This window comes from Artemia sp. Qi Xiang Cuo, chromosome 7, assembly GCF_049724085.1.
Source record: "Artemia sp. Qi Xiang Cuo chromosome 7, ASM4972408v1, whole genome shotgun sequence".
Taxonomy (NCBI): Eukaryota; Metazoa; Arthropoda; class Branchiopoda; order Anostraca; family Artemiidae; genus Artemia; species Artemia sp. Qi Xiang Cuo.
Window position 1 is genome coordinate 32,032,736 of NC_142800.1, and position 25,373 is coordinate 32,058,108.

General features: G+C 35.7%; 1 protein-coding gene across 1 annotated transcript in view; it reads left to right on the top strand.

Annotated features, from left to right (window-relative positions):
* The window catches only part of LOC148950172 (hemicentin-1-like), a 235,199-nt gene that overhangs the window by 74,738 nt on the left and 135,088 nt on the right, over window positions 1-25,373 (top strand). Inside the window, exons 5-7 of the mRNA XM_089091489.1 lie at window positions 1,368-1,571; window positions 4,148-4,299; window positions 6,317-6,461. Coding sequence (XP_088947615.1) covers window positions 1,368-1,571; window positions 4,148-4,299; window positions 6,317-6,461 — 501 coding nt within the window. The remainder of the gene's footprint in view (window positions 1-1,367; window positions 1,572-4,147; window positions 4,300-6,316; window positions 6,462-25,373) is intronic.

Consider the following 25,373-nt stretch of genomic DNA (forward strand, 5'->3'; position numbering starts at 1 on the left):
AAGCTCAGAGACAAACATTTTTCTAAAGGCAATGGAAAAAGTATGTCAATTAAAGTAAAAGTATATAAATATGAAAAAAGTAAGTAATCACAAAAGATACACAAAACAAAGCCTACTTGCAAAAACTAAGATATAAACTCCCAGCATTCACTTCTGTTGAGCAATGCCGAAGCTTTGGACGGATATTTTTTAACAATATAGACAGTTTTGAATTTGGTTATCAAACACCAAAATATTTAATGCCTTTAGACTCAGTGTTTTTAAAAAGTAACGCATTATCAAAGTAGTTTGTTCAAAGTAAAACATTAAAACTAAGATTAAGAAAATCAAATAAAAATTTTAATTCAATATTGTTAATTTAATTTTGAATATCCAAAGTCAGTATGTTTGACAGCTTTATGCTTCATAATTGTAAAAAACTTAAATCTTTTTCAAAGTAACAACTAGATAAATACAATAACTCTTGTAAATAAACAAAATTGATAATAAAACACAAAAATGTATCCGTTCAGGACGAAAATACAGAAAGTCCCAGCATTCCGTCCAGGAGAAACATTTCTGATTATAGTGGCTTCGTATATCAGCTCATAAGTACTCTTTCAATGCAAGCAAAAGTTGACGGTATATTCTTACCGAAGTTGCCCCTTATTAAGTTGTTTTCCGTGTGTTCTTCATAATTATGTGAACTTTCTTGTGTACTAATCACTGCAGTAATTACTAATAAACAAATATAAGTTTAGGATCACGATAAAAAGCTGATTCTTTGATTGAATGTTATCAATAGTTAGGCTCTAATACTTTCGTTATTGACAAGGATCGTTATTTTCTTATAATTCATTACTATGAAGAATTTGTTGTTGTTTTTTGGGAGGGGGGAGGGGGGGTCTCCAACCAAATCATGGGAAAAAAACCTTGTGGAAAACGGGTTAGGGGTCACTCAGTCACAAATTATAACTTATATTTTCCTTATTAAGGGTCAAAATCTATTGGCAGGCAGGCAGACATGTTTTTTCAATGGTTTGCCCTATTTTGCTCTCTTTCCTTTGGTTTCCTTATAATTACTTTATAGTTCCAAACTTCAAAGAGGGCGCCATGATCCCTGCCCCCCTGCTGGCGCCCATGAATAACGTCGAGCTAATTTAGGAGTGAGTAGCATTTGGGAAGTAACAAAGGAGCCCGTTATTTGCTTATATGACTGACCACGAAACTAACAGTCATGCTTAACAGCTTTACAATATTCAATTTCTGATTTTTGATAAACAATTTTCTCCTTAAACATGCAATTTTCTGTAAGAAATTAATGCTGTAACATAGCTTAACGCGAAACTCTTTCAACTTCTGGTATTTCATTAAAACATTTAATTCAGGACCAAGTGCAGTTCAAGTGATATGGCTGAAAAATGGAGAAGTACTAGATTCTGCCATGGAGGTGGATAATTTCAACGTGAGGGTAAACACACTTCACATTGGATATTTAAGTAGGGATTACGATGGGTCATTGCTTGAATGTCGTGTTGTTATGCTTCATGACATTATTGTTGGAAGAAGGCGGATCCAGCTAAATCTTTATCGTAAGTTTTCTTCTGTTTTCTGAATAAAATCTATAGGCTAAGATTAAAATTTTTAGTAAGCATAAAGGTAAACATAGATTTATTAGTTTTAAGAAAACTAAAGGGAATTTTTGAAAAAAGCAACTACATCAAGAATTAGACGTTTATTGACTGGCTTGAATTTGAGACTGCCTTAGGCTGATCCTTATGCTATTTTTTTTTAAATATAAACAGTCGCATGATCATCCTCACATACACATTATAAAATAATTATACGAAGAAGACTTTAAAAGTGAGAAAATAAAAGAGCGACTGACCCTCCTTTGTCTGCCTCACTAAGCATTTGAAGCTTCAACAGTGACATGGTTTAGTCAGGTTACTCAGCAGCAGAGGGACCAAACGGCCAGCATGAACCTATATAAATAAAAAAAACAAGTTTTTTTTAAACTGAAAGTAAGGAACGACGTTAAAACTTAAAACGAACAGAAATTATTCCGTATATGAAAGGGGCTGTCCCCTCCTCAACGCCTCGCTCTTTACGCTAAAGTTTTTCATTGTTTAAAAAAATATAGTTGTGAGAAAGTCAAACTCTAGCGTAAAGAGCGAGGCGTTGAGATGGGGACAGCCCCTTTCATGTACGGAATAATTTCTTTTCGTTTTAAGTTTTAATGTCGTTCCTTACTTTCAGTTAAAAAAACTTGTTTTTTTTAATTTTATTTTTGAACGTTTTTGTATTAATGCAGGTTTTGATTTTTGCTCACCGTACATGATTAATTAAAAAAAAAATTGAATATTAATTTACTTTTATTTGGTTAAATGGCTTTCTCGAAACCTGTTTATTTTTATTTACGAACGTTTTTATTAGTAATAAATATATGTAACCTACGAATTAATTTACTTAACGAACCTCTATCTTCTTATATTTTTAATAGGTTTATTAAATGGTTCGCCCCCTAGTCAATACCTTGCTCTTTAAGCTAAAGTTCGAATTTTCTTCCAATTCTTTAAAAATGACCCCTTAATCACAAATGCCGTTAATTAGAATAAATAGCTCTTATGAAAGTACTAAATAATCTTTGGCTTAAAGAGCGAAGTATTGACTAGGGGATGAACCCAATCATATACATAATATTTTCTGTAGTTTTAAGTTTTGATGTTGCTCCTTTCTTTCAGTTAAAAAACTTGTTTTTTTATATATAATTTCTGATCTTTATTTAAATAATGCTGGGAAATCCGGCGCCCCCTTCATAGCAATGTCCCTTCTCCCATGAAAACTTCCTTCATGGTAAGATCCTCCTACATAAACCCCGACCCACGCCCTCCCTCAACTACCAGAAAAAATCCCCTCTGAAAACTTCTGTATAGTTGCCAATAACCAATACTATATGTTAACATTGGGTAAACTTCATAACTTTCAGACCTCCCCCCGGGGACTTCGGGGGATTAAGTCATCCAAAAAGACATAGTTATCATATTTATGACCATGCTGAACAAAATGGCTACCTCAAAATTTTGATCGGGTGACTTTGGGAAAAAAATGAGCGTGGGAGGGGGCCTAGTTGCCCTCCATTTTTTTGTTCACTTAAAAAGGGACCTAGAAATTTTAATTTCCGTTCGAATGAGCCCTCCCACTATATTCTAGGACCACTGGATTCATACGATCACCCCTGGAAAAAAAAACAAAACAAACTACAAAATAAAAACGCATTCGTGATCTTCCTTCTGGCAAAAAAAGTAAAATTCCACATTTTTGCAGATAGGAGCTTGAATCCTGCTCAGTAGGGTTCTCTGATATGCTGAATATGATGGTGTGATTTTCATTAGGGTTCTATAACTTTTGGGGGGTATTTACTCCTTTTTTCGAAAATTAGCCAAATTTTCTCAGGCGCGTAACTTTTGATGGGTAGGACTAAACTTGATGAAACTTATATATTTGAAATCAGCATTAAAATTGTATTCTTTTGATGTATCTATTGGTATCAAAATTCCGTTTTCTACAGTTCCGGTTACCATTGAGCCGGGTCGCTCCTTACTTATAGTTCGTTACCACGAACTGTTTGATAAGAGTTGCGAGGGGTAGACTTGCCATGCGTATTTGTTATCCTGTATTTAAATAATGCACCCTTTTCCACCACTATTGTCCTAATAATCTGATTACTTTGTCATTGTGGGTAATTTTTTGGGGCATGTACCTTACACATTGACTATGAATTTTGTTTCAGGTTTCTAGTTAAAACTATTTGCTAATATGAAGTTAATTACTTATATCCCTCATGAAATTCGTTTGCAATTTTTTTCCTATCCCTGACTTGTAAATAGGAAAGACTCCCTACATATTTTGTTCAGTTTTTCATTTAAGCTATTAGAAATATTTAGGTTTTAAAACAAATTGTATTAAAAGGAAGAAATGCTGGGATGTTCAACATGATTATCCTTTATTAGTTACTACTATGACCATTTCACTAACCAAGAAAAATGAACTCTCACTTTGTTCCTCACTATATTTCTGTCTCTCTTTCGCTCCCTCCATTTCTCTCTTTATCATTCCACTTCATCTTTATGATAGGTATATTTAAATGGTAAACAATATTTTTCAGTTAGCCCATTGGAAATAAAAGTTGAAGCAAACGTTACCTCCTTTCAAGCAAACAAAGGGTACAATATATCTTGTATGGTAAAAGGATCTTATCCTGCACCGAATATTAGCTGGTGGACCGGAGCAGATCAAGTTTTGGAAACATTTTATCAGGTAATGAGTTTTTATTTTTACCAGTTGTGGGAGTTTAATATTAAGCTGGCTTCCAGTCTTTGGGTATTACTTAGCAATTTTTGTAGAATCCGAGACTTAATTTACTCCTTCCATTCTACACACAAAGTTGTATAGAGAGGTAAAAAAAGAAGATTTTTAGCTATTCAATATTGATTGATCATGATTATTTACTAAATAATTTTCCTTCTTTCCCCGGTTAACTTTTTGAATCCTTACAAAGTTTTTTTTTAAATGAAAATAAGGAGCAACATTGAGACTCAAATTGAACAGAAATTATTATGTATTGGTATGAGGGGGGTTGCCCCCTCCTCAATACCTCACTCTTCACGCATCATTTTTATAGCACTTAAAAAAACGTTTTATTATTCTAATTAAACAACCCTTGTGTTTCAGGAGTCGTTCTTATAAAATTGGGACAAAATTCAAACTTTGGTGTAAGGAGTGAGGTATTGAGGAAGATGCAACCCTCCTCATATAAGTAATAATTTCTGTCTTTTTTTATGTTTTTATGTTAAACAAGTTTGAAAACACTTGTTTCTTTTATTTAATTTATGAATGTTTTATAAATAATACCGGTAAATCTGGCCCTACCTCCACAGAACCCACCTCCCCCACGGAAAGATCTTCTAGACAATTTAATCCCAGTAAAAATTTACCCCGACAATTACTCTTAACGTCTCCACGAGTAAATCTGAGTCGGCAAAGAGAAAGTAATAAAAATAAAAAGAATTACATGTAGGAATTCTGGCATATTCCCCTAGTGTAAAATTTATAATGAAAAGTTCTGCCCTCAGAACCTCCCCGGCTCCCTCTTGGACCGTTCTACTATTTCGAACAAAATGGCTGTGTACACATTTCATCAGACAATCTTTTGGAAAAAAGGGGCGTGAGAGAGGGCCTAGTTGCCCTCCAATATTTTGGTAACTTGAAAAGAGCAATAGAACTTTAAAATATCCGTTCGAATGACCCTACTCCGTATATTTTAGAACCACTCGTTCGATACAATCACCCCTGGGGAAAAATAAAAATAAGCTTTTATCCGTGATTTTCTTTTGGCAAAAAAATACAAAATTCCAAAGTTTTCCAGATAGGAGCTTCAAACCTCTACAGTAGGAATTTCTGACACGCTGAATCTGACCGTGTGATTTTCAGTGAGATTCTTTTACTGTTAAGGGTGTTTCCACCCTTTCTTGAAAATGAAGCAAATTTTTCTCAGAGCCTTTGATTGGTAAGTCTAAACTTAATGAATCTTATACATTTGGAATCAGCATAATAAGCCAATTCTTTGATACATCTATTGGTATCAAAATTCCATTTTTTAGAGTTTCGGTTACTATTGATCTGCGTCACTCCTGACTTACAGTTCTTTACCACGAACTGTTTGATAAAGCTAGCAGATATAGAACTGAAGAGGATTCATTTAAATGAAAATTTAGAAATATGATACTGTTTTAAAAAACTCAAAAAACTGTTTTAGGCCCATGTTTTCTTACTTTCTGGGAGGGCTACTTCTGATGGATTGATTGATCAGGTGGTCACCGATTGTACCTCTGACTTCCTATTTTTTAGAAGAATATATATGGACAAATATAGTACAGGGATTCCAATTTTATCTCTAGAGATACATCAGTGGGTTAGTTTTAATTGGAAAGATTCCACATGAAGACTCCCAATGAATATAGAATTAATGTTGTTGAAGGGGTTTTGGTGGTATTTCGGAACTGGTGTATGATCCCTCTTGATTCACAGGAAAAATTGTCGTGTACGCCTTTATCAGTCGCGTTTCGTGGTAGTACTGTTATTAAAAAAGTACTATTATTAAAGAAGCTTCGAGCACACTCTCTCCACCTACACAAAGATCCCCCAGCCCTCCTCTGTAACAGCCGATGAATAATTATAAAGCATTGTACATTATATTAACATGTATAAATGTAAGGAAACATTAATAGGTAAAAATTCTTAAGAAGTTCAAGATATTTTTTAATGTAATTATTAGGTTTCAGATACTGAAAAACTATCGGTTTCAACTGTAGTCTTATATCCATCGCCTTATGACAACGGTAAAATGCTGACTTGTCGAGCCATAAACCCAATAATTCCCGGTGCTGTTATAGAAGATTCTCTTAGACTCGATGTGACATGTAAGTTCTTATCCACTATATTTTTACTACTTTTCATTTACCGATCACGCTATTCTATTTAATGGTTTTAGAGAATTTTTCAGTCTTATTTTTGATAATTTGCTAGTCGAAGCATTTTTTGGCCAAATAAAATTATACACAAATATACAGAAGTATTTTTATTTGTCTTGCTTTCTCTTTGGCTGCTTAATTTTACATGTGGGGAGAATTTTGGGGGGCAATTGTCCGTGGAGAATTTCATTAGGGAGGGACTTTTTTAGGCAGAACTTTTCGGGGGGGGGGGTGGTGGATGGAGAGGAGATTTTTTTTTTGGGAGGAATCTCCCGTGGTAGAGTATTTTCTGGGGACATTTTTCATGGTAGGGGAGGATTTACTGACGCGATTTGAAAAAAAAGATCAATAGTTAAATAACGAACAAGTTTTTTTGAACGGAAAGTGAGGAGCAACATTAAAACATAAAACTAATAGAAATTATTCTGTATATGAGGAGGCTTCCCCCTCCTCAACCTTTCACTCATTACGCCTTAAGTTTGACTTTTTGTTCCGATTTCTTAAGAGCAACTTCTGATATACAAAGGTGGTTGAATTTGAATATGAAGCTTTTAAAAACGAAAGAAATAAATTAGCTTAACGGGTGAGGGGTAGAGAAGGAGGTATCTCCGTTCATATTCAGAAATTTTTTTTTTATTTCTAAGTTTTAACGTTGCTCCGTACTTGGAGCTGAAAAAACTTGTGTTCTTTATGTTTAATTTATAAAAAGCAACATTGGAAACACTGTCATCTATTAGGTCAATACTACTCCGTTGACCTTGACAAATGAAGCGTTTGTGGCGGTCCCTTTGGATTGGGAACAGGAAACCAAATGCCAAGAATGCTTAAAATGTCACCAAGATTGTATAAAATGTAGTAAAGATTGCTGCTTTTCTTACTATTTTATTTTAATTATTTTTTTTCATCCCATATTTCATTTTTTTGGTCCAGAAATGGTAACTTCAGACTTTAGCTTTTTATGAAAAAAAAAAATCGGTTACCAGCAATTCAAACGTTGCCAAGGCCAAAAATTGTGTTCCTGATATTGCCCAAATTGAGATCGAGATAGCAGAATTTGTTACCCAAAATTTCATGGAATGTCACCGAGAAAGCACTAAGTATAGCTGAAATTGCAAGAAAATGTTCAACATTAAAAAACATTCTGCACAGACGAAAAAGAAACTTTGCACCGGAATTTACAAAAATTGAGCCAAGAAAGTAGAAATTGTCACTATGAATTAAAAGAAATATCACCGACAATGTGAAAAACAGAGAGGAGAAAATAAGAAAAGCAGCCACGATTCTTAATACAAAATTAATACACATATAGAAAAATTGGACCTAGAAATTAAAAATGCGAACAGATATGCGGTAACTGGAGCTGGAGTTGCTCCTTTTGTCAATCTTGTCCCTCCTCTTGCTACTTTTCTCTTTATCTGTAAGATCAATTTTTAGTTCCAAATTTAAAATAATAATTTCATGATTTTATTTTGTTATTTCCTAGAAATACCGCCCGGATTGCTTAACATGGCAAATTATCCCTCCCTACAGTCTTAAGAAAAACTTTGTAATGTATTAGATGAATTTATTCCCTTTTTTTTAACACATTCCTACGTTATTCCTTCAATTTTCTTTCCCTTTTGCTAGTTTGCCTTCATTTTCATGAAAGTTATATGACACATAGAATCAAAAATTTAGACAGTCAAAGAAAAAAAGAAGAAGAAATGAAAAACGACTATTACATCCTCTAAGTGAACTTTCCATCCTCGCAATGTTTCAGAACTGCATAATTGTCTTTTTTTCTGAAATTTTAATTGAATTTTACTTCGGGTTAACAAAGAAAAATTAAGAAGTTCTGTTAGCGATGGCTATCTCCTTGTTTGAAGGACTTAGTGGAGAGGACAAGTGACTTTGTGAAAAACGTTTTTAGATGGCAAACGTGTCACAGAAGTTTTATGTTGCCTCGGAAGACTGGAATGCTGCAACGATTGCCAAATAAATGTGGTGGAAGTTAGTTACTGAGGACACAGGAGCGTCATAAACTACAATATGAGTAAACAATTACCTCTGGAAAATTTTATTTTCCAGCTATCTTAATGAAATTGCAAAAACTGTAACACAGCAAACAGCATTCACAGCGAATCATTTTGACCAATTGAATAAAGTGGCATATCCAGAGGGGGCCGAAGAGTAATCATCGTTTACCCTAAACGGGTCACAGGTTCCCTTTTTTCGTTGTAAAAATTCCTTGTGGAACCTATTTTAACTTAAATCAAAACATATTTCTCAAAGTGTTCAAAATTTTTTTTGCTACATTAAAACCCTAACCAAGCTAGGAGACGAGGGGAGGTCTAAGGAAAAGGAATACTCTTAATCCCACAATCAGAAAGTATTTTCACTTTGTGCCATAGTTCAGGTATTTTCTTTTCGTTTTAATGGTATCGTAAAATGCAGATCCATGAAACAAATATCCAAAAGGTTCTACCATAAGAGGATAACTGACAAGACAAAAAACTTTTGGATAGTGATTTGAAGTTAGTTGTATGTCTTCTATACTTCGAGACTCCCCCCCCCCCTCAAGGTTTTAAATTCGTCCAGACATCACTTTGTATGGCTGCCATCTATTGCCCTAGAGTAATAATATTTACTGACGTCGTTCCCCCTGACGTCTCAATACATCTGACAGCGCCCTCCCCAGGGTCTGCATACGTCCGACGGCACCCCCTGGGGTTTCCATCCGTCGAACGGCACCCATTCCTGTAGTCTCTATGTGTCCGAAGGCACCCGTCCCCGGGGTATCTGTCTGTCCAACAATGCACACCCTGCTTTACTCTCTCTGTCTTACAGCGTCCACACCAGAGCCTCGTACAGATCTGGACTACGTCCTCAATACTCTCAAGCGTGCCCCATATTTATAGCCATTATTCACTATTCCCGCCAAACATCAAAACTTGGTCCTCTCCATGCCTTTGCAATTACACATTATTCCTGTTTTTCTTCTTTACTATGTTAACGGTATTTTGACATGTTTTTTTTTTCAGTATAAGCCCGCTCCAAAGTTCTCCCTTCTTCACTACCCCACAAATATCAACTTTTTCTATTTTATTTTGTACGAAATATTAGACTGCTATAGGATTTGAATCTGGGATCCCACGCGTAAAAAATGGATGCTACGCTGTCCGTCAGAACCATCAAGGTTTTCTTAATAAGTTGTTCTAGCTAATACTTTCCTGTGATTTCAAAAATTCCGCAAACAATTATGCAAATCATGAAAGATGGAATTAGTGAAAGCTATCAAAGTTTTCCCAACTGTCAGCCGGTTTTCTCTTAATCATGGAAACCCTTCAAAGTTTCAGTTGATTTTTGTAATACAGAATATATATTTCTCCCACCTAAGGCTTTTTTCCATCTTTCGATCTTCTAAGAATATTTGTTCGATACAATCGCCCCTTGGAAAAACATATTTCAATAATATAGAGTAAAAAACTTTTTTCTATATCTTTCTGCGGTTCATTTTATTAACATGAGCCACTGTTCATGTGACATTATCTTCTGTGGACATTGACATGTGCAGACTATGCAACACTTTGAGGATTTAGTTCGTCATTTTCCCCAACAAACCCTGAAAATTTCAGTTTAATACTCTTAGCCATTTTTGAGATATTTCTTGTTTGGCTCTTTGGCAATCTGGATGTCCATGGTGTGTTTTTATGTGGTTCAGCATGCCCTTCCTAGTTACCATTAGTACTAACAGCCCACTGTAGCACCAAGCTGCCTGAGACCAACACAGTTGAACATGTTGCTCCTCCATCCCAATCTATTCAATTACTCAAGGTTTCACTTTTGACCCCCTCCCAAGAAGCTACAATTTCTATTAAATCCTTCCCTACGACCTCTTCCCACCCCATTTGGGGACGAACTTCTTTTTATTTTAATTTAGATTGGTGGCAAAAAAAAGAACGATCTTTAGCAATATTCAATCTCCAATTCTCAAAATATGTTTGAGCCATCTCAAACTTTTTCCAATTATAGCCCTAGAAAGCAAGATAGAGCCATATTTTTTGGACAGTTTCTTGTTTGAAAAACGGTCAACCAAACTTATACCCGAAACTAACTGAAGACAATTACTCTGAAAAATATCTAACAAATCCTCTTCCATTTTCTAAAACCTTGACAAAAACTTGACAAATACAATCAACATAGCTTCTAATAACATAATTTGTTTCGCAGACTTGTCACCCTATTCTTCAATACTTTTTTCAACTGTGAAAACGTACTCTGGGCCTTGGCTGTTCAGCTTTTTGCATTTTCGCTTCATCCACCGTCTTTACTAGTGAACCCAGCTAGTTGAACCTATCCATTTGATCTATATTCACGTTCCCATCACCCCCTCTTTACCTTCCCGTATTGCTAGTCTAAGTGACTTAGTGTCCTTACCATGAATTTCCAAACCATTTGTTGCACTTTAGACTCTCAAAACCTCCAAAAACTCATTCATTTTTCTAAAAAAAAAATTTATCAAGAACGCTCAACTCATCTTCTTGATGAGTGTTCTTTTATCTAGGACATTCAAGTCAAGGTAAGTTCAACTATATCACTTGATTACGTGCTGTCGCATACTTCTTCCTATATTTATTTGGCAAAGTCTCCAAGTTTCCATGGTTTGACACACTCTTTTTGATGGTTTAACACAGTTTAATATTTCCTTATCACTAACTGAGGCTCAGTTTCTATCCAATAGTTCGCTATAATGAGCTGTAAGTAAATAGTAATTTAGGACCCAAAACTACAAAAACTCAAAAACTCTAAAAAAATGAGTTTCGATAACAATTAGTGCATTAGAGAATTGATGTTGCATGTTAATTCCAAATATACAAAATTCATTAAGTTAAGTGTATCCATCAAAAACTAAGAACCACGGAAAATGCAGGCTACCTGATTTTCTGAAAAGAGGGAAACAATCCGATAAAGGCGAATGCTCTTAATTGAGTGTTCAAACGGTAGTTATAAGTCATATTGCCCTTTTTAAGTACTTTGTACTTGTACTTGTGGCGGGAATCAGGCGTTTCCACCTCGCCCGGCATCGATGATCTTGGAGACCTTGTTGGACCATGTTGAGCGATCTTCTGCCAGCTGCTCTGCAAAAGCGAGCCACTGAGTTGACCATCTGTGTCCGAACTTTCTGAATCCCCCAATAGGTTCAAGGTCTGATTTGGCCAGGTTCCACCAGTTCTTCCTCTGTCCTCCTTGGCGTCTCTTCCAGGAGCTAATAGGCTCGACTAGGAGTATTTGGCGAGCCAGGTATTCTGGCGGCTTCCGTAATACATGGCCCAACCATTTCAAACGGCGTTCTTTAATAGCGAGTGCCACATCTCTCTGAATATTGCACATTCGACGTAGATCCGCGCTGGAGATACGGTCACGCAGCTGTATTCTGAGAATTCTTCTCAGAAAGGTATTCTCAAACACCTTCAGTGTATTCTCATGCTGTAGTTTTACCGACCATGTTTCGCATCCGTAAAGGAGAACGATGCGGACTAGTACCATGTAGATTCGAACTTTCGTTCGGACACAGACTTCGCGGCGATTCCATAAGGGTTTCCGAAGGAAGGCAAAGACTGTCTGTGCTGTCTGTATTCTCTGTTGGATATCAGCGTCGGAAGATCCGTCAATACATATTTGGGAGCCTAAGTATGTAAAACAGTTTACTTTTTCCAGCTGAGCTTGATTGACAGTTAGTGTGAATGGTCCTGTGTCGTGGTTAATAGCCATGAATTTTGTTTTCTCTGTGCTGACTTTCAAGTCGATCAGGTCTGCCCAGGCCACCACGTTGTCAAGCATGTTTTGAGTTTCCACGGGGTCTGACAGGAGGCCAACAACAACCGCATAATCGAGGTCAGTCAGTGAAAGATTCTGTCCGATCTGAACTCCTGGATAGGACGACAGTGCATTTTCAAGCACCCAATCGACGCAATAATTGAACAGAGTCGGAGAGAGGACGCACCCTTGTTTTACTCCGAAATCAACCAGGAATTCTTCAGTTTCTTCACCATAGACTCAAACTCGGCTCACTGACGCGTCATAGTATGCCTTCATCAGTTCAACAAACCTCAGTGGCATTCCGTCATTCTCTAGGATCTTCCATAGTTTCTGGTGAGTGACAGAGTCGAAGGCGGCAATGAAGTCCAGGAGCATCAAGATCAGGAGTAGATTGTACCTTTCAAACTGCTGGATAATGAGGCGAAAAACGAAGATATTATCAGTACAGCCTCTACCTGGCAGAAAGCCGAATTGATTTCCTCTTCCTCCCTTGCCCCTTTGAAGCTGTTCAAGAGTATGATCCCAAATATTTGACCGCAATGTCTATAAGACTTATTCCGTGGTAATTTTTGCATTCGGTTTTATCTCCTTTCTTATAGAAAGGGAGAATGACTGATGTCTTCCAATCTTTTAGGAAAGAATTGGTCCTCCACACTTCTTCGAGAACGCCATGGAGCTGTTCAGCAGTGACCTCAGAGCATTGTTTGTACACTTCCGGGGGGAGGCCGTCTTCACCTGGGGCTTTGTGGTTCTTCAGGGTCTTGATCGCTTTTAGTATTTCGGCTCTGGTCGGTGTATCCAGCTCGACATCGTAGGGTTCTTTTGAAACGGCAGGTGGGAAAGCATCAGGAGCGGATGATGGGGATGGGTTTAGGAGGATCTCAAAGTGATCCTTCCATCTTGCTAAGCGCTCCTTCTGACAACTGATGATTTTTCCTGATCTGTCTTTGACTATTTCTGAGACAGCAGCTTTCTTACCAACAGACTCTTTCAGGATCTGGTAAAGCTTGCGGTTATCATGTGAGCATGCTGCTCTCTCTAACGAAACGGCAGCATCTTTCCACATTTAGTGGCGGTCCAGACGAACAGAGCGTTTTACCTGTCTGCGCAGCTCTTTTGTTTCTTCTTTAGGGCCACTCATCTTTTGTCTTCGCTCACCGACTATTGACAGGGTCTTAGCAGTAATCCAGTGCTGTCGTTTGATTTTAGCTCGGCCTAGGAACTCATCGGCAGTCTCTGTCATCACTGTTTTAAAGGTCTCCCATCTCTTCTTGGGGGTTGGGTTTTCATCAGAACTGAGGGCGTCAAATCGGTTAGTCAGTTCTAAATTGAGGGCCTGTCGAACTTCTTTGTCTTGGAGCTTACCAATGTCGAATCCGGCCTTGGGCTTGTTTTTTCTCTGAGTTGCAAGACGTAGCCTGTGTCCGCGCCGTTGTAAGAGCGAGAGTCCTGTACGGAGCTTAGCGCTGGCGTACGAGAATGAAGTCTATTTGAGCCATAGTGACACCGTCATTTGAATGCCAAGTTAAAAGGTGGCTAGGTTTGTGCTGAAATAAGGTATTGGTGACAACAAGATGTTCATCAAGGCGTAGTTTACCAACCTTTGCCCTTTCTCGCATCTGTGACCTTGTCCAAATTTTCCCAGGACTTGTCTTGTGGTTTGGTCAGACGGACCAACCCTTGCGTTGAAGTCTCCAGCAACAATCAAGTAATCACGTGTGGCAACAGAAGAAGACAGCTGCTGCAGCTCACCGTAGAAATCATCCTTGGTCGTATCAGCAGCGTCACGGGTGGGGGCATAGGGTTTTCTGATACGCTGAATCTGACAGTGGGATTTTCATTAAAATTCTTTCACTTGTAGGGGATGTTTCCTCCCTCTTTAAAAAATCAGGTAAATTTTCTCAGGTTCGTAGCCTTTGATGAGTAATACTAAACTTAGTAAAATTTATATATTTAGAATCAGCATTATAAGCCTATTCTTTTGATACATTTATTGACATCAAAATTCCGTTTTTAAAAGTTTCGATTACTATTGAGCCGTATCGCTTGTTTTTTTTTTTTTTTTTTTTTTTTTTTTTTTTTTTTTTTTTTACGTTTTTGTTATTACGTAAATGAGGGGGTTCTCCCCTTAGTCAATACCACGCTCTTTATGTTAAAAGTTAAAAAAAAATTAATTCACAAACCTCTGAATCACAAAGGCCGTTTAATTAGAATAGATAGCTCTTTTGAAAGCAGTAAAAAAACTGTAGCGTAAAGAGCGAGGTATTGACTTGGGGGTAAACCCCTCACATACGTAGTAATTTTGTTCGTTTTAATTTTTAATATTGCTCCTTACTTTCAGATGAAAAAACTTGTTTTTTCTTTAATTTCTGATCGCTTTTTAAATAATGCTAGGATATCCGGCGCCCCTTCATAGAAATATCCCTTACCCCAAAGAAAAATCCTCCACAGAAAGATTCTCCCGAGTAACCCCCTATTTTAGCCCCTCCCCCACCAGAAAAAAATTCTTCCTGAAAATGTCTGTATACTTCCCAATAACCATTACAATATGTAAACAATGTGCAAAGTTCATAACTTGCAGCCCTTCCCCTGGGAACTGTGGGGGATTAAGTCATCCTAAAAGACATATTTTTTAGATTTTCGACTATGCTGAACAAAATGGCTTTCTCAAAATTGTAATTGGGTGACTTTGAGAAATAAATGAGCGTGGGAGGGGCCTAGTTGCCCTCCATTTTTTGGAGGGCACGCATCGTGATCTTTCTTCGAGAAAAAAAAATGCAAATTTCCACCATTTTGCAGATAGGAGCATGTAACTTCTTTAATAGGGTTCTCTGATAAGCTGAACGTGATGGTGTAATTTTTTGTTAAAGTTAATAAAAAATGCAAAATTCCACATTTTTGCAGATAGAAGTTTGAAGCTTCTTTAATAATGTTCGTTGATAAGCTGAATCTGATGGTGTGAATTTCGTTAAAGTCAATTAAAAAAATTTGCAATTAAAATAAAATTCTATTGTTTAAAAAAATTGTGTTTTGAGAAAGCTAAACTTTAGCATAAAGAGCGAGGCATTGAGGAGGGGACAGCCCCTTTTATATACGGAATAATTTCTGTTCGTTTTAAGTTTTAACGTCGTTCCTTACTTTCAGTTAAAAAAAACTTGTTTTTTTATATTTCATTTGTGAACGTTTTTTAATTAATGCAGGTTTTGATTTTGAATCACCATGCATGAATAATTAAAACGAAATTTGCATATTAGTTTTACTTTTATTTGGTTAAACGGCTTTCTCGAAACTTGTTGAATTTTATTTACGAACGTTTTTATTAGTAATAAATATACGTAACTTACGAATTAACTTACGTAACGAACTTCTTTATTCATAGATTTTTAATAGGTATATTAGGGGATTTGCCCCCTAGTCAATACCTTGCTCTTTAAGCTAAAGTTCGAATTTTGTTCCAATTCTTTAAAAATGACCCCTTAATCACAAAGGCCGTTAATTAGAATAAATAGATCTTATGAAAGTACTAAAAAATCTTTGGCTTAAAGAGCGAGGCATTGACTAGAAGGTGAACCCAATCATATAGCTATTTTTTTCAAAAAAAAATGGCTATCTGAACAAAATGGCTATCTCAAAATTTTGATTGGGTGACTTTGGGAAAAATATGAGCGTGGGAGGGGGCCTAGTTGCCCTCCATTTTTTTGGTCAATTAAAAAGGGCACTAGAACTTTTAATTTCCGTTCCAATGAGCCCTCCCACGATATTCTAGGACCACTGGGTTGATATGATCCCCCCTGGGGAAAAGAAAAAAAAATAAATAAATAAACATGCATTCGTGATCTTTCTTCAGGCAAAAAATGCAAAATTCTACATTTTTGTAGATAGGAGCTTAAAACCTCTACAACAGGGATATCTCATACGCGGAATACGATCGTGTGATTTTCATTAAGGTTCTATAACTTTTAGGGGGTCTTTCCCCCCTTTTTCGAAAATCAGCCAAATTTTCTCAGGCGCGTAACTTTTGATAGGTAAAATTAAACTTGATGAAACTTATATATTTGAAATCAGAATTAAAATTAGATTCTTTTGATGTATCTATTGGTATCAAAATTCCGTTTTTTAGAGTTTTGGTTACCATTGAGCCGGGTCGCTCCTTACTTACAGTTCGTTACCTCGAACTGTTTGATTATCATATCTTACATTGAACTTCTCAGTTGCAGAGAAAGCCATTACGCAAGGTGGCGCACTCGTTCATTAAAAGTCAATGCTGCAAGATATATGCTTAATATGGGTACTTATCTTAATGCTTGATTGAAATAAGTCAATTCTCTAAATGTTTCTTTTTTTTTCAAAAAAAAATGGCTATCTGAACAAAATGGCTATCTCAAAATTTTGATTGGGTGACTTTGGGGAAAAAAAGAGCGTGGGAGGGGGCCTAGTTGCCCTCTATTTTTTTGGTCGATTAAAAAGGGTACTAGAACTTTTAATGTCCGTTCCAATGAGTCCTCCCACGATATTCTAGGACCACTGGGTCGATACGATCACCCCTGGGGAAAAGAAAAAAAAAAATAAATAAATAAACACGCATCCGTGATCTTTCTTCTGGCAAAAAATGGAAAATTCCACATTTTTGTAGATAGGAGCTTGAAACCTCTACAGTAGGGTTCTCTGATACGCTGAATATGATGGTCTGATTTTCATTAAGGTTCAATAACTTTTAGGGGGTCTTTCCCCCTTTTTCGAAAATCAGCCAAATTTTCTCAGGCGCGTAACTTTTGATAGGTAAAATTAAACTTGATGAGACTTATATATTTGAAATCAGAAGTAAAATCTGATTCTTTTGATGTATCTATTGGTATCAAAATTCCGTTTCTTAGAGTTTCGGTTACCATTGAGCCGGGTCGCTCCTTACTTACAGTTCGTTACCTCGAACTGTTTGATTATCATATCTTACATTGAACTTCTCAGTTGCAGAGAAAGCCATTACGCAAGGTGGCGCACTCGTTCATTAAAAGTCAATGCTGCAAGATATATGCTTAATATGGGTACTTATCTTAATGCTTGATTGAAATAAGTCAATTCTCTAAATGTTTCTTGAAATTATGTTTTGTGATTTACAATTACTGTAGACTAACTCTAGACACTACTAAATAGTTATCTTTACTTTTGACAGCAATAACAGCATTTCTATATACCCTAGTATCTTCTACAGATCCTGCCTGCCTTCGATTTCCAATAATATAATCAATGAATAGGTTGTAACATCTTAATACTCAAGTAACATAATCAATAGATATAGATTGACCATCTTGCTATCATCTGAGTATAACGTTTGATTATGGGCTAATTAACAACCAAATGCTGTATTGCTTATAACTAAATTGTTAAACTGACAAAATGCAGCAGCTTTTCAAAATTTACCATTTATACAAATTCTAAGAAAAATTTTAGCGTAAAGAGTGAGGTAATGATGAGAGGGCAGCACCCTCATATACGAAACAATTTCTGTTCGTTTGGTTTTAATGTTGCTCCTTACTTTCAGCTTAAAAAACTTGTTTTTTTCATATAATTTCCAATCTTTTTTTCAAATAACCCAGGAAATCTGGCTCCCCCTCCATGGAAATTTTCCTTCCTTCACGAAAAATCTTCTATAGAAACGCCCCAACCATACCCCACCCCCCAAAAAATATCTGTATACTTCCCAATAACCAATACTATATTTTATAAACAATGGGCAAAACTTTATAGCTTGCAGTCCTTCCTCGGGGACTGTGGCGGGTCAAGTCATCATAAGGACATAGTTACTATATTTTTCGACTTAGCTAGATAAAATGGCTATCTTTAAATTTTGATCAGGTAACTTTGAGGGGATAAGGTGATGGAAGGGGGGCTAGCTGCCCTTAGATATTTTTGGTCACCTTAAAAGAACCTAAAAGAACTTAAAAAGGACCTTAAAAGAACTTAAACACTAGAACTTTTGATTTCCGACTAAATGAACCCTCTTCGGATCGTATAGGATCACTGTTTTGGTAAGATCATCCCTGGGGAAAACAAACAAACAAATATACACGCATTCAAATAAACAGGGCCCTAGTTGCCCTCTAATATCTTTGGTTACCTAAAAAGGCGCTAGAACTTTTAATTTTTGCCCAAATAAGCCTTCTCCCGATTTTCTAAAACAATTGGTTTGATGCAATCACCCTGCAAAAAAATAAACAACAAATAAACACGTATCCTTGGTCATTCTTCTGGCAAAACATGCAAAATGCCACACTTTTGTTCATAGGAGCCCGAAACTTCTACAGTAGGGTTTTCTCATAAGCTAAATCTGATGATGTGATTTTTATTAAGATCACTTGATTTTTTGGGTGTGTTTCGCCCTTTTTCAAAAATTGGGCAAATTTTCTTAAGTTTGTAATTTTCGATGGTTAACATTAAACTTGATGAACCTTATATATTTTGAATTGCATGAAAATTCGATTATTTTGACGCATCTTTTGTTATCCAGACTGTTTTTCTTCTGTTTTCGGTTACTATTGAGTCGCATCACTCTTTACTCACGGTTCACAACCACGAACTGTTAGATGTCCGAATAAGTCTTCTCCCGATTTTCTAGAACAATTGGTTTGATGCAATCACCCTGCAAAAAAATAAACAACAAATAAACACGTATCCTTGGTCATTCTTCTGGCAAAACATGCAAAATGCCACACTTTTGTTCATAGGAGCCCGAAACTTCTACAGTAGGGTTCTCTCATAAGCTAAATCTGATGATGTGATTTTTATTAAGATCACTTGATTTTTTGGGTGTGTTTCGCCCTTTTTCAAAAATTGGGCAAATTTTCTTAAGTTTGTAATTTTCGATGGTTAACATTAAACTTGATGAACCTTATATATTTTGAATTGCATGAAAATTCGATTATTTTGACGCATCTTTTGTTATCCAGACTGTTTTTCTTCTGTTTTCGGTTACTATTGAGTCGCATCACTCTTTACTCACGGTTCACAACCACGAACTGTTAGATGTCCGAATAAGTCTTCTCCCGATTTTCTAAAACAATTGGTTTGATGCAATAACCCTGCAAAAAAATAAACAACAAATAAACACGTATCCTTGGTCATTCTTCTGGCAAAACATGCAAAATGCCACACTTTTGTTCATAGGAGCCCGAAACTTCTACAGTAGGGTTCTCTCATAAGCTAAATCTGATGATGTGATTTTTATTAAGATCACTTGATTTTTTGGGTGTGTTTCGCCCTTTTTCAAAAATTGGGCAAATTTTCTTAAGTTTGTAATTTTCGATGGTTAACATTAAACTTGATGAACCTTATATATTTTGAATTGCATGAAAATTCGATTATTTTGACGCATCTTTTGTTATCCAGACTGTTTTTCTTCTGTTTTCGGTTACTATTGATTCGCATCACTCTTTACTCATGGTTCACAACCACGAACTGTTAGATGTCCGAATAAGTCTTCTCCCGATTTTCTAAAACAATTGGTTTGATGCTATCACCCTGCAAAAAAATAAACAACAAATAAACACGTATTCTTGGTCATTCTTCTGGCAAAACATGCAAAATGCCATATTTTTGTTCATAGGAGCCTAAACCTTTTACAGTAGGCTTCTCTCATATGCTAAATCTGATGATGTGATTTTTATTAAGATCACTTTATTTTTTGGGTGTGTTTCGCCCCTTTTCAAAAAATGGGCAAATTTTCTCTAGTTTGTAACTTTCGATGGTTAACATTAAACTTGATGAACCTTATATATTTTAATTGCATCAAAATTCGATTATTTTGACGCATCTATTGTTATCCAGACTGTTTTTGTTCTGTTTTCGGTTACTATTGAGTCGCATCACTCTTTACTCACGGTTCACAACCACGAACTGTTAGATGTCCGAATAAGTCTTCTCCCGATTTTCTAGAACAATTGGTTTGATGCAATCACCCTGCAAAAAAATAAACAACAAATAAACACGTATCCTTGGTCATTCTTCTGGCAAAACATGCAAAATGCCACACTTTTGTTCATAGGAGCCCGAAACTTCTACAGTAGGGTTCTCTCATAAGCTAAATCTGATGATGTGATTTTTATTAAGATCACTTGATTTTTTGGGTGTGTTTCGCCCTTTTTCAAAAATTGGGCAAATTTTCTTAAGTTTGTAATTTTCGATGGTTAACATTAAACTTGATGAACCTTATATATTTTGAATTGCATGAAAATTCAATTATTTTGACGCATCTTTTGTTATCCAGACTGTTTTTCTTCTGTTTTCGGTTACTATTGAGTCGCATCACTCTTTACTCACGGTTCACAACCACGAACTGTTAGATGTCCGAATAAGTCTTCTCCCGATTTTCTAAAACAATTGGTTTGATGCAATAACCCTGCAAAAAAATAAACAACAAATAAACACGTATCCTTGGTCATTCTTCTGGCAAAACATGCAAAATGCCACACTTTTGTTCATAGGAGCCCGAAACTTCTACAGTAGGGTTCTCTCATAAGCTAAATCTGATGATGTGATTTTTATTAAGATCACTTGATTTTTTGGGTGTGTTTCGCCCTTTTTCAAAAATTGGGCAAATTTTCTTAAGTTTGTAATTTTCGATGGTTAACATTAAACTTGATGAACCTTATATATTTTGAATTGCATGAAAATTCGATTATTTTGACGCATCTTTTGTTATCCAGACTGTTTTTCTTCTGTTTTCGGTTACTATTGATTCGCATCACTCTTTACTCACGGTTCACAACCACGAACTGTTAGATGTCCGAATAAGTCTTCTCCCGATTTTCTAAAACAATTGGTTTGATGCTATCACCCTGCAAAAAAATAAACAACAAATAAACACGTATTCTTGGTCATTCTTCTGGCAAAACATGCAAAATGCCATATTTTTGTTCATAGGAGCCTAAACCTTTTACAGTAGGCTTCTCTCATATGCTGAATCTGATGATGTGATTTTTATTAAGATCACTTTATTTTTTGGGTGTGTTTCGCCCCTTTTCAAAAAATGGGCAAATTTTCTCTAGTTTGTAACTTTCGATGGTTAACATTAAACTTGATGAACCTTATATATTTTAATTGCATCAAAATTCGATTATTTTGACGCATCTATTGTTATCCAGACTGTTTTTGTTCTGTTTTCGGTTACTATTGAGTCGCATCACTCTTTACTCACGGTTCACAACCACGAACTGTTAGATGTCCGAATAAGTCTTCTCCCGATTTTCTAGAACAATTGGTTTGATGCAATCACCCTGCAAAAAAATAAACAACAAATAAACATGTATCCTTGGTCATTCTTGTGGCAAAACATGCAAAATGCCACACTTTTGTTCATAGGAGCCTGAAACTTCTACAGTAGGGTTCTCTCATATACTAAATCTGATGATGTGATTTTTATTAAGATCACTTGATTTTTTGGGTGTGTTTTGCCCTTTTTCAAAAATTGGGCAAATTTTCTTAAGTTTGTAATTTTCGATGGTGAACATTAAACTTGATGAACCTTATATATTTTGAATTGCATGACAATTTGATTATTTTGACGCATCTTTTGTTATCCAGACTGTTTTTCTTCTGTTTTCGGTTACTATTGAGTCGCATCACTCTTTACTCACGGTTCACAACCACGAACTGTTAGATGTCCGAATAAGTCTTCTCCCGATTTTCTAAAACAATTGGTTTGATGCAATCACCCTGCAAAAAAATAAACAACAAATAAACACGTATTCTTGGTCATTCTTCTGGCAAAACATGGAAAATGCCATATTTTTGTTCATAGGAGCCTAAACCTTTTACAGTAGGCTTCTCTCATATGCTAAATCTGATGATGTGATTTTTATTAAGATCACTTTATTTTTTGGGTGTGTTTCGCCCCTTTTCAAAAAATGGGCAAATTTTCTCTAGTTTGTAACTTTCGATGGTTAACATTAAACTTGATGAACCTTATATATTTTAATTGCATCAAAATTCGATTATTTTGACGCATCTATTGTTATCCAGACTGTTTTTGTTCTGTTTTCGGTTACTATTGAGTCGCATCACTCTTTACTCACGGTTCACAACCACGAACTGTTAGATGTCCGAATAAGTCTTCTCCCGATTTTCTAGAACAATTGGTTTGATGCAATCACCCTGCAAAAAAATAAACAACAAATAAACACGTATCCTTGGTCATTCTTGTGGCAAAACATGCAAAATGCCACACTTTTGTTCATAGGAGCCTGAAACTTCTACAGTAGGGTTCTCTCATAAGCTAAATCTGATGATGTGATTTTTATTAAGATCACTTGATTTTTTGGGTGTGTTTTGCCCTTTTTCAAAAATTGGGCAAATTTTCTTAAGTTTGTAACTTTCGATGGTTAACATTAAACTTGATGAACCTTATATATTTGAATTGCATCAAAATTCGATTATTTTGACGCATCTATTGTTATCCAGACTGTTTTTCTTCTGTCTTCGGTTACTATTGAGTCACATCACTCTTTACTTACGGTTCGCTACCACGAACTGTTTGATAATGTTAATATTTAGGTGACTCCGCTGCCTGATCCCCTAAGATCTGTTCTTTAATGGATCCATCTGTGTGTGATGCATGTTTTATAGGTTTATAAAATTGAATGGGGAGAATTTTCATAATATTATCGTGAAAAGATATGGCTGGTAAATATGGTTGACCGCAATTTCAAACCCATTAAAAAATGCTCCCTTTTTGTCTATAAATTTTTCTATTTATTATTCTAAGCAAATATTTCAGTGATGAGGTAAAAAAATCATTACATATTTTAAACAATTTTAAATGTTTGTTTGTTTTCAGCTTGAAACTGCCACATCCGAGCCTGCCTGCTTAAAAAGGGCTTACCATTCGAAAACGTATAGGCCTATGTAGCTAGAAAAAAACACACATTCTTTTATGATAAATAAAAGTTCAAATAGGGATAAAATCCTTTTAATATACAGCGATGATGATAACAGTGATAGAAATTCACAAAAATACCAGATATTTCGGTCACATATACAGTGACTGTCATCAGTAGTAAAACTAAACTAAAACAATTTAAAACATAAGTTTATATACTAAATCAAATAACACGATATATTGTTTAAATCTATAATTCTTTTCAAAGCAAAGGCGGAAGCTATTCTCTTTGACCTTCTCGGATTCGGTTCATTAGCGTTCAATGATATAACATTTGGACAAAGGTCAACTACATTGGGTGAATTGAACTTAACTCTGTCAGATTTTAATACTCGTAAATTATCATAGATAGAGTTCAGCCCATATTCACCTGTATCCCGATTCAAAGCAATACTCTTGAATAAGATTTTCTTTATTTCAAGAATTTCACGAAAATTTTGCTTTAAACCCCTATCCCTAGAAATCAAAGAGACATTCTCGAACAAAATAAAATGGGCTGGAAAATTAAAATTATGTTCTGAAAGGGCTGAAGTAAAATCTTCAGAATTAGAATCTTGCTTTAAAGCCGAAGAAATTGAATTTTTATGTTGTAATAATCTCATTTCCAAACTCTGGTTAGTACGTCCCACATATGAGTTTCCGCATTCTTTTCATGTATAGGCTCAATTGCCTTTAAAATTCTGTTTTAGAATCTTGTCTATCATTGACAAGGGCTGCTCTTTACTCACTTTTCAAAATCATAAACGTTTGAAAAATATGAAATTTCAGCTGCGTGCACTGGGCTTGAAAACTACCCTCCGAAGTTTAAGGTTTTCAATTTCTTCCTGTTGTTTTCATTAAGATTGAACATTTTGATTGGAGTTTTCCCTCTTTTAGAAAAATGATTCATCTATTCTTTTGCTAATATCTTTTGATGGATATGTTTAAAGTTAAAACCTTTTGATATATTTAGAATTATGCTTAAATTTTCACTATTTGACATGCATGGTGCTATGAAAATTCTGCATTTTACAGTCTCAATTTTCAGACAGTTCGTGGTAACAAACTGTAAGTAAGGAGCGACCCGGCTCAATAGTAACTGAAACTCTAAAAAACAAAATTTTGATACCAATAGACTCATCAAAAGAATTGGATTTTTATGCTGATCTTCAATGTATAAATTTCATTAAGTTACGAGCCTGAGAAAATTTGCCTCATTTTTGAAAAAAGGGGGGAACACCCTTTTAAAAGTCATAGAATCGTAATGAAAATTACACCATCAGATTCAGCGTATCAGATAATCCTACTGTAGAGGGTTCAAGCTCCTATCTGCAAAAATGTGGAATTTTTTTTTTTTTTTTTCTGAAGAAAGATCATGGGTGCGTGTTTATTTGTTTGATTGTTTTTTTTTCCAAGGGTGATCGTATCGACCCAGTAGTCCTATAATATCGTGAGAGGGTTTACTTGAATGTAAATTAAAAGTTCTAGAGCCCTTTTTAAGTGACCAAAAAGATTGCAGGACAACCTGACCTTCTCCCCCACCCTTTTTTCTGCAAAGTCGCCCGATCAAAATTCTGGGATGTTCATTTTGTTCAGCATGGTCAAAAAGTATAATAACTATGTCTTTGAGGATGACTTAATCCCCCGCAGTCCCCGCGAGAAGGGCTGCAAGTTATGAAATTTGCGAGATGTTTACATATAGAAATGGTTATTGGGAAATATACAGATGTTTTCAGGGGAAGATTTTTCTGGTAGTGGGAGTGGGGGGGGGGGTAAGGAATTACGTGGGAAGATATTTCCATGGGGGAATTTTTCATGGGGGAAGGGACATTGCTATGAAGGAAGCGCCGGATTTCCCAGCATTATTTAAAAAACGATCAGAAATTAAAAAAAAAACAAGTTTTTTCAGCTGAAAGTAAGGAGCAACATCAAAACTTAAAGCGAACAGAAATTATTACGTATATGAGGGAGTTCATCCCCAAGTCAATACCTCACTCTTTACGTTAAAGTTTTTTAAGTACTATTACAAGAGCTATTTATTCTATTAAACAGCCTTTGGGATTAAGGGTCATTCTTAGAGAATTGGAAAAAAATTCGAACTGTAGCGTAAAGAGCGAGGTATTGACTAGGAAGTGAACCTCCTAATAGGGGGA